Source organism: Corvus brachyrhynchos, unplaced genomic scaffold (assembly GCF_000691975.1).
Source record: "Corvus brachyrhynchos isolate BGI_N302 unplaced genomic scaffold, ASM69197v1 scaffold279, whole genome shotgun sequence".
NCBI classification, from domain to species: Eukaryota; Metazoa; Chordata; class Aves; order Passeriformes; family Corvidae; genus Corvus; species Corvus brachyrhynchos.
In genome coordinates, this window is record NW_008246060.1 from 6,912,314 (window position 1) to 6,921,244 (window position 8,931).

At 40.1% G+C, this 8,931-nt stretch overlaps 1 protein-coding gene across 3 annotated transcripts in view; it reads right to left on the reverse strand.

The window, feature by feature from the left end:
• Positions 1-517: 517 nt before the first annotated feature.
• Positions 518-8,931, reverse strand: part of NRG3 (neuregulin 3) — a 207,672-nt gene continuing 199,258 nt past the window's right edge. Inside the window, exons 7-9 of one of the 3 annotated variants that reach the window (XR_001865910.1) lie at positions 8,176-8,182; positions 4,614-5,888; positions 518-4,413 (exon numbers count right to left, since the gene is read on the reverse strand). Coding sequence is in view for 2 of the 3 variants with exons in the window: in XM_017746441.1 (XP_017601930.1) it covers positions 5,390-5,888; positions 8,176-8,182 (506 nt within the window). In the remaining variant the exon portion in view is untranslated. Of the gene's footprint in view, positions 4,414-4,447; positions 5,889-7,649; positions 7,658-8,175; positions 8,183-8,931 lie in introns of those variants that run through there. The other 2 variants (XM_017746441.1, XM_017746442.1) reach the window with 2 other exon arrangements.

An 8,931-nucleotide genomic window follows, 5' to 3' on the forward strand; every position in this document is an offset into this window, starting at 1 on the left:
ACTACCACTGTGTTCATTAATAAATCCAGATAATTTACCTTTTCTGGCAGTTTCAACAGGTAAACAACTATACTGGTTTTTCCTATTAAGATGAAAGCACTCTTACCCCCTGCAGCAGGCACTGGATGACTGTTTCCTCCTCCACTGTGGCTTTTCTAGTTCTAGGCTACTGCAATGACTTTCCACTCAATAATACATTCTGTATCTCCTGCAAGAGACTACCAATTCCCATGGCACAATCCTCTTAATTGCTATGGAATAAAAATGACCCCAAAACCCAAAACCCAAACACAAGCCTACTTTATTAGTAATTTTACTGCTATTGTAGCTATTTCATTTCTATATCATGTTTGCACTTTGCTATTGAAAACACAGAAATCCTGCTTGATACCATGATTTGGAAGTGCCAAGTCTAAACCTAAAAACTGGGTGTCAGTTGTTTTCATGTGAGTAGACATCAAAACAAAGGAAGCACAGTCTCGCTGTAAATTCAGCAATAATGCAGTACAAAACCAAAAAAGTTTGCATCACTTTATATTTTCATCAAGACAAAAAACTATATTATTCTATGAATAGTTGTAAAATAAAATTTAGATAAAATCTTGTTCTCTGTAAGGAAATCTAACAGTGAAGCTTTTAGACCACAAACGAGGAGACTTTGTGTGTCAGACAATACAGATAATGGGTTCATTGACCTGTTAGGCTGCTGAAATAAAATAAAAATAAATCACAAAAGCTGAAAAATCTATAATAATATTTGCTTTTTCCCAATCTCCTTGAAGATGAACATTTTAAATTCATGGCAATATAATAAATCACATTATAAGCTCATTGTTTTCCCAAGGGGCAAAGAATTTACAGGGAAATTTCATTTTATTGAAAGGCAATTGATATTAATACTACTTTCAAACCCAGTTTTTATTCCAGGTCTGCTCCTTCAAGCTTCAAATTTATTTACTGCAGGTAGGACTCTTTCAGAGTTCTTCTTTGGTATTCATTTTCAGAATTTCTTAAGAGTAAGAAATGTTCAAGCAATGTCCAAAAGAAGACTACAGGAACCTGGGGAAAAACTGGGAAAAGAAATCCAGACTTTCTCCCTACTTACATGAGAAGTAGACGTGAATTAAATGAACATTTCGATTTGGCACATGCCTGGTCATAAGCACATGCCATCAACTCCCTTGTTTTTTTCAAAATTCAAACTTGAAGCTGTGGGATTCTGGTGAGGGATCAGGCACACGGTGGCGAGTTCACTGCTGCTAGAGCCTGGCCAGGGACACTTAGGCCTGTACCAGATGGACCTGACAACCCAATCACTCGGCCCAGGAGCCTCACACTGCGCCCTGCTGAGAGTGTTCACACCCTGCTGGGATGCTCAGAGGCAAAATAAATCAGTGTAGCAGTGCTTACACCACATGGGAGACTACTAAGATTTGTGACACCACACTGGACATCAGGTAGCACAGATCTGGGATGTGATCCCCTGTTAACATACACTGTCATTGCTGCACTGACTGCAGCAGCTGAGAGCATGGCTGGGTACCAAAAGCATTCTGAAGAGCTCTTGTTCCACAGAACCATTTGCTGATCTAAACATGACCCTGCAAAAATTGCAACACTTCAGCTTTGGGTCTTGGGGTACTGAAGAGTTTTTCAATGGTTAACACTATGAAATGTGCCCATACTTACCTACATTTCCTATTTCAAGTGCTGGGATTGTTCTACTGTTTTTTTTTGGGGGGGGGGGGTGTTTAGGGTTATTTTGGATTGTTTTTGAAGAAATTCTAAACAGGAATAATAATAATAATAATAAAAAGATCAGGACATACACCTCTCATAATTCTCCTCCATGGTATTGTGCTGGAGACACAGGCTTTGTCTCTGCTCAGTTCAGAGAAAGTTAAATTTATTTAGTCAGCTGTTCTCCCAGTTTGCTTGAATGCACCTCTCTGCTTGTAAATTTTCACACCAGACTACACCTGGAACTTCATAAGTCAGATAAAAGTTTTAATTATGTTACATGTAAACAACTGAGTTCAGAGCCTCTTCTAGGGGGATCACAGACTGTCTCCAAGGCTGGGAAAAGATGTAATTTTAGGAATGAATTGCATTTCTCAGTGACTTGCATCCCTTCCAATCCACAAGTTCAGTGGGACCAGAAGTAAAGCAAAATTTGGCCTACCATTTTGGCTGTTTCAGTACGACTTTCATATGGATCCTTTACACAATTAATTGTCAGACCTCAGAGAAAATGTTGCCCTGTTCACTGTAAAACAGGAAGGTCCACAGAGGAAAACAGTTGCATTAGAGAGCCACACAAACAACATTAAAGCTACCTAGTTGGATGTTTTCAACCCTTCTTGTTTTCCTCTGCAAACAATGACAGTTTCAATAAGATCTGAAGCGATGCTCTTAACAAATAATACACTAGTCTGTCATTGGTTAATATTAACGTCTCTCTATTCAAACATGCTGAGAACTGAATAGAACAGTTAACATATAACAGTCACACATCCTTTGCTGAGTACAAGATCGTATCTCTAACATGAACCAAAGATATCCTCACCATTTCAGATCTTCAGCTATCATTCAGTAAAACATTTCATTCTCTTAAATACATTGCTCGTCTCCTCTTTCTGGGTCTTTTGGGGGTGCTGCAAGAACACATTCTATCCCTAAAGTCATTGCTTATGGTATGGTTCTTTCTTCAACTGAAATCTTGCTGTGTGTTTCCATTATGTTGCCAGAGGTGAACTTGCAGAGCTTAGGGGAGGGAAGATCTTGCATGTGAATTGAGAAGATTTAATTTTTAAATATAATTTTGGGCAGGATTCTGCACTGTATTGCAGAGAGACCATCTCAATAAAATTAATGGTGAACAATTTATTAATTGTGATCACCCTTTGCAAATGGTTGAACCAGAGCTTTAAATAGTACCCAGTTTTTATATTACAGGTGTGTTCACAGGGCTTATGGGCAGAGGCAAGCTCCCTTTGCTCATGTCCTGAGATGGGGGGATGCAAATGGTGTTGACAGAAAAGTCAAACGATTGTAGGGATGCCAAGCTGAGGCCCACCTAATTCTCCCTGCCTTTCAGAGGGTTTATCTGGTGTGGGCTTGGGGCCGTATCAGCTCGGCTCATGCACAGTGAGAATGTGCTCAGCCACCACATATTACAGGAAAACATCAGGGTGAGCCCAAACCCCACGGGGATCCCACCTCACTGCTACAACCAAAGCTCTGTGTCTTTGCAGAAGGGAGTCTGAACAACTCACGCTCCATCCTGGGGCATGAAATAGTTTGCCCTCAAATATATTTCTGTTGAAAACACACAGCAAAGATTACAGCTGTAGAAAATTCTGTAAACAGGACAATTTAATCAACTTTATCTTTAAAAGAACCCCCATAACCACAAAAGCAACCCAAAATAAGACTTGCTGAATGAAGACTGTGAATAATTTTTTTTACTGCCTTAAAAAAAAAAAAAAAAAAAAAAAAAAAAAAAAAAAGACATACAACTTCAGCATTTCTTATCCAAATTTACTTGACAGAGGTTAAAATATTGCTTTATTCTGACTCAACATACAACAGCACTGCGTGACTGATTGTGCTATTCTGGGAAGTCTTGAGACTTGTGAACTAGAAAGTCTGGGGCACATTAATAAATTTAACAATTATTTTGCTTCAAAGGAATATTTTAATAAATTCTGCATATACTGTAATTTTTTAAATCAATCTCCTGACACTAACCAGGGAAGGCTATTTAGCAATTATTTATTATAGTTGATTTCTTGCCCCCCTGAGAATAAGCAGATATTTTAACACTAATATAACCAGTAACATGTGTCACTGAACCCAATTCATCGCACTACTGGCACATTTTGTTACAATTTGGGGGGGGTGGAGAGGAAGAGGGACTCGAAAGCTGATGCAAAAAGTGCGTATAATGTGATTAGGATACAGCAACCAGGGAATGAGACTTCCTCTCTAAGGCCTTGATCCCCTGCAGGGAGTGACTTGGTGGAAACCATCTGCTCTTAGAAAGCTCCATTAGAGTCAGATCTCTGCATGCCTGTGGTTTGCCCATACTGAAACAGCTGCTGGGTTGAAGCTTTAAAGTTCACAAGCCTAAGCCATAATTAAATAAAGTGACTGGAGAACTGAACGCAGGAACAAATTAGGCAGCGTGGACACTTATTGGCTGGATTTTGACCATATTGGATCTCCCTGACTCTTCTCTGAACAAGCCATAATAAAAAATAAGTTAAAAAAAAATACACACACACTAAGTGCTCCTTGAGAGCTTACAAATGCCTCCAGAGTGTAAAAGTTTAGAAATGTTGAGGGGTGCTAATGAACAACGGAGTTTATGCTTCCACTGAAAAGAACCCAAACCAGAAACCAAACCCAAACCTGCTGTATTACATACTTCTGCATTTTGTACAAGCCATAATAAAAAATAAGTTAAAAAAAAATACACACACACTAAGTGCTCCTTGAGAGCTTACAAATGCCTCCAGAGTGTAAAAGTTTAGAAATGTTGAGGGGTGCTAATGAACAACGGAGTTTATGCTTCCACTGAAAAGAACCCAAACCAGAAACCAAACCCAAACCTGCTGTATTACATACTTCTGCATTTTGTCTTGTTCTTCTACTCTCCACCAAGGCAGCTCTGATAGGCAAAGCTCAGAAGATGGAGCAGCTGTGGGCTCCTGACCACTGAATCTCTACAGACCCAATCCAGCTCCTACTCTTGGCCAATCCCAAAGCTCCTAAATGATTCCATTGAGTTTCTTGGGCTGACTGACACATCAAATTAAGGTTGAGAGTTAAGCATCTGTTCAATTCAGGGATGTTGTCGTCATTCCACAGCAGGTACAAGAACTCAGAAGTAGGTGTCTGTGTCCCTGTTTTTGTGGTGTGACCTGGAATCAAGAGCAGAGGGGGAGAGGGGACTGGATCTGCGTTGGGCCCACAGGATGTGTTCCCCAGGGTCTGAATCCTTGCCCAGCAGCTCGCTGCAGTGCTGCCCTGAAACCAGAAATGCATCTAAGAACGGTACTTGGCCTTTACTGAAAAAGAGATGCATAGCCTAAGCCTTCAGCCAGCTGAACAGGACCACGGTACAATCCTCTGTAACTGAAACTGTGTAATCCTGCCTAGAAAGCACCTGAAAGCACGCTTCATCCCTCCTGGAACTTTTCCCTTAAAAAAATATTTTGTTAAAAAACACTATGATATGAGGGCGATTGACTATTTGGTTTCTTCTAAGTAGATGCTCTTAAATTAATGCATATAAATAATTTGTATTTAACTTCCTCCCTTCCTGTTTAGCAAAGCATCGAATGCACAGATCTCTCATTTCCCCTCCCACAGCCCCCACACAGAGTCACTTGGTCAATACCGAGTCTCTTTGCGTTTCACTTTTTAAGACAAATTGTGCCTCTCGCTCTGCCTTGGCCACGGGGCTCATGGGCAGGAAGGCCGTGTTCTCGCTCGCGCCGCTCGCCGCCTCTATGCTCGCCAGCTCAAAGTCCTCCGCCCGCCGCGCGTCCGTCAGGATCCGGATCTGCTCCTGCACAGTTTCTAGCAATATTTTCACTTCGTGTTGTTCTGCTATTAGACAATTACTGACTGGGGAACTCACATTGACAAGTTCAGCAGAATAGGAGTTTTTGCACCATTTGATGCCTGTTACTTCAGAAACATTTTGCATTTGCATGCAGGCTTCGTCCAAGCCCACAGACGGGATGATGGGAACGGAGTTGGCCCTTGAAGAGGAATAGCCGACCAAGTCCTTCTGATCCACGTTATTAAAATATGGGGTTGTCTCTCTTGAAGGCAGTTGCATATTTATTGAAGTATTCTGAGGAGTTTTTAAACCACTGCAAAAAGTGAAAAAGAGTTCTCGTTGTACATCAAGCGGTCAGATGCAACCAGCAGCAGGGACACTGTGTGAGATTTAGCAAATGGTGCTGAAGAGATTCACACCATTTTCTCCTGCAATAGAGGAGCACCTGGCCATGGTGGGGCCCTGGGGAAAACAACAGGCTCTGGAGACTGGTTTTGATTCTCAAATCTGCTTTTCTCTCAGTCTCATTTTGCCCACCAGTATATGAGAATAATAGAAATTTCTTTTTAAAACATTTCAAAAGCTAGAATGTATTATTAATTTTCTTGGAAATTAAATTTGGAATTCTAGTCCTACATTTCTGATTGGGGAAATGGATTGATACTTTCTCCGATGTCAGAACTCTCAATGTCAAATTGTTGTTGTTGTCGTTGTTGTCAGGTTGTTTCAGGAAAACACTTTTAAAAAGTGCAGATAAAAGGAACATTAAACACTCATGGCTGTGTAGTCTTTATTTACACAGAAATGATTGTCTGTACTCCCCTTCAAACAAGCAGAGCATCTAAGTGCAGCGTCCCTCTGAAAAACATTTGTTTTTCAATAGTCCATACTTATAATGTTGGCCTGATTTGTTTTATTGTATTTCATCTGGAAATAGAGCTAATATATAGGACTTGAGCAAATGTCTGTGTACTCTTAATACTGTAATACCGTTTTAAAAAAAAATCCTTTATCCTCCACTAATACATATTTTACATGATTTTATTTATTGTGAGGCAACTTAATGAATTTTTATCAACATTTCCATTTTGTTTCAAAGCCAAATTCTGTTTTGTTGACAAGAAATACTTAAAAAAAATAGAAATGGAAAGTATACTAAATATAAAATAAACAATGACCAAAAAAAGCAAAAAGAAAGGATGTTTCCCATCTGAAATTAGTACTTCTAGAAATATGGTGCTCTATGAGTTACTGTATTACCAGTCATGATTGCTAAGGAGCACAGACATCACCTCAGTACCAGAACATAATTTATTTATAATCAGCTTATCACTATTTAATAAGGCAAGCTAATGGTGAATCTAATATGTTCTACCCATGGATGAGGAGAGCAACATTTAGATCTGGCGTGGAAGCAGGTGCTCTGACTTGAAGTGTATTATTCCAAAAGCTCCTTAAGCCTGCTGGACCTCACTAGGAATATCCCTTTACTCACATGTCTGTCCTGATTTTTGGTATGAGCAGAAAAAGAGTTAAGGAAAAGAAACTGAATCTCATGAAACTGCAGTAGTCCAGTATTGGCACAAACAGTAATTAACTGGAAAGGCTTCCTCTGGCCCCATCCTCCTGGAGAGGTGTCAGACAGGAGGGAGCAGGAGAAAACTTTAGGCTCATTTCCGGCAGAACATCACTGACCTGTAATTAACTCGTGTGTGATGGCACTGAGTTCGTCCAACTGCTGCACACATCCCCCTGCCCTCACACGTGCACACGTGGAGCTCTGCACAGCCCTGTACCAGAACTCTCCTGACATCCCCAGAAGGAGCATCTGGGAGCTCTGTGATAAGGAGGAAGTGCTGGGATTTTGCTGCTGGGTGAGGGAAAGTGATTCTGCTCTGGGAAGTGGGGCCCAGGACAAGCAGCTTTCTGGGGTACGTGCTAGAACTTCTTGTCCGTGCTCTGTAGCTGCAGCTGTTTCACATCTGAGACTCAGCCTGGGTTAATTACATTGGCACTATGCCTAGACACACCTGTAGCCATTCATGGAGGGGCTTTTTACACCAGCTCTCAAGACTCAGGATGAATGAAATACTGATCAGGGATATTACTCCTGAGGGAGGACAATTAAAAAAAATAAATGAAAACAAAACAGTGCAGACCTTTGGGTTGTGCCCATTCTTGTTTCCTTTGCTTATATATAATTGTTCAAACGACTATAGCTGGAGAGATCGCATCAGTTGCATTAGTCCCTTTTTTGGTAATTCAGGCCCTAAATATATTCTGGGCTGCACCCTGAAAACAAAGGGAGTGAATGTTTTTAATGAATTTCATGCAATGTATGTATTATATGGATGATATATAAGCAAAACCAAGAAAAGACTGAATTAAAATGGGTTTGGTGAGAAAACAGTAGCATTTTCCAGTTCCACAATAGAGATTCAATTATTCTTGGTGTTTTGAAAACTAAGTGGCAGCAGCAGTGACATGTAATGAAATGCCTGGCGTATTTCCATATTTTTTGAAATACAGAAAGAAACACCAATTTTATGCCAGAGTTACATGTTTCTGCCCTGTGCTCACAGGGCTTTCAAAGGAGAACTGAGGATGAATTAAAGTGCATACATTGTTTGCAACAGGTGAAGTATTAAACTAGAAGGGATATTACATCTAAACCATGTGAGACTTGGCTTTTGGTTAATTACAAACTGATCCATGCTTCTGTGTGTGACACAAGACTGCTGCTGTTTTCAATAGACTGAGACTTAGAACTATAATTGCAGAACCTTAATTACATTTTCCTATAATTAACTTTCCTAGAACCACAGTTCCTCCAAAGAAATATATCTGGATTTTTATCTGAAAAATTATTTTGTCTGAATAAATTAATTCATGTGCATGTGTTTCAAAGTGCAGCTCTCTCTCCACCCTCTTCCTAAAACCAAGCAACAAAAGCAAACATTTATAGATATTCAACAGTAATTATGTTATACAGTGTGTAAGAGTCTAAATTAAAGAATGAAACTGAAAGAAGCACAATAATTTTACTGCCTCCTTTAAGAACAGATATCAAAGAGAGACAGAAGGGACTGACACTTAAAATATGAAATGGATTTTATTTAGCATAGTCCCAGCAGCTTTGCTGTAAGCCCTGTGGCTAAAGGTGTGCAGTGTATGAGCCTGACAGCAAGGTCCATTAAGATGGATGGGAATCATTCCAGTGGCTCTTCCAGGCTTTGGGTCAGCCTTGTAAACACTTACACTGATATACACACACCCCCATGTTCTACCTGTAGACATGGCTACACTTCAGCCAGGCTGCTGGTGGATGAAGTTCAGAATGCTCACACAATTAGGGAGCT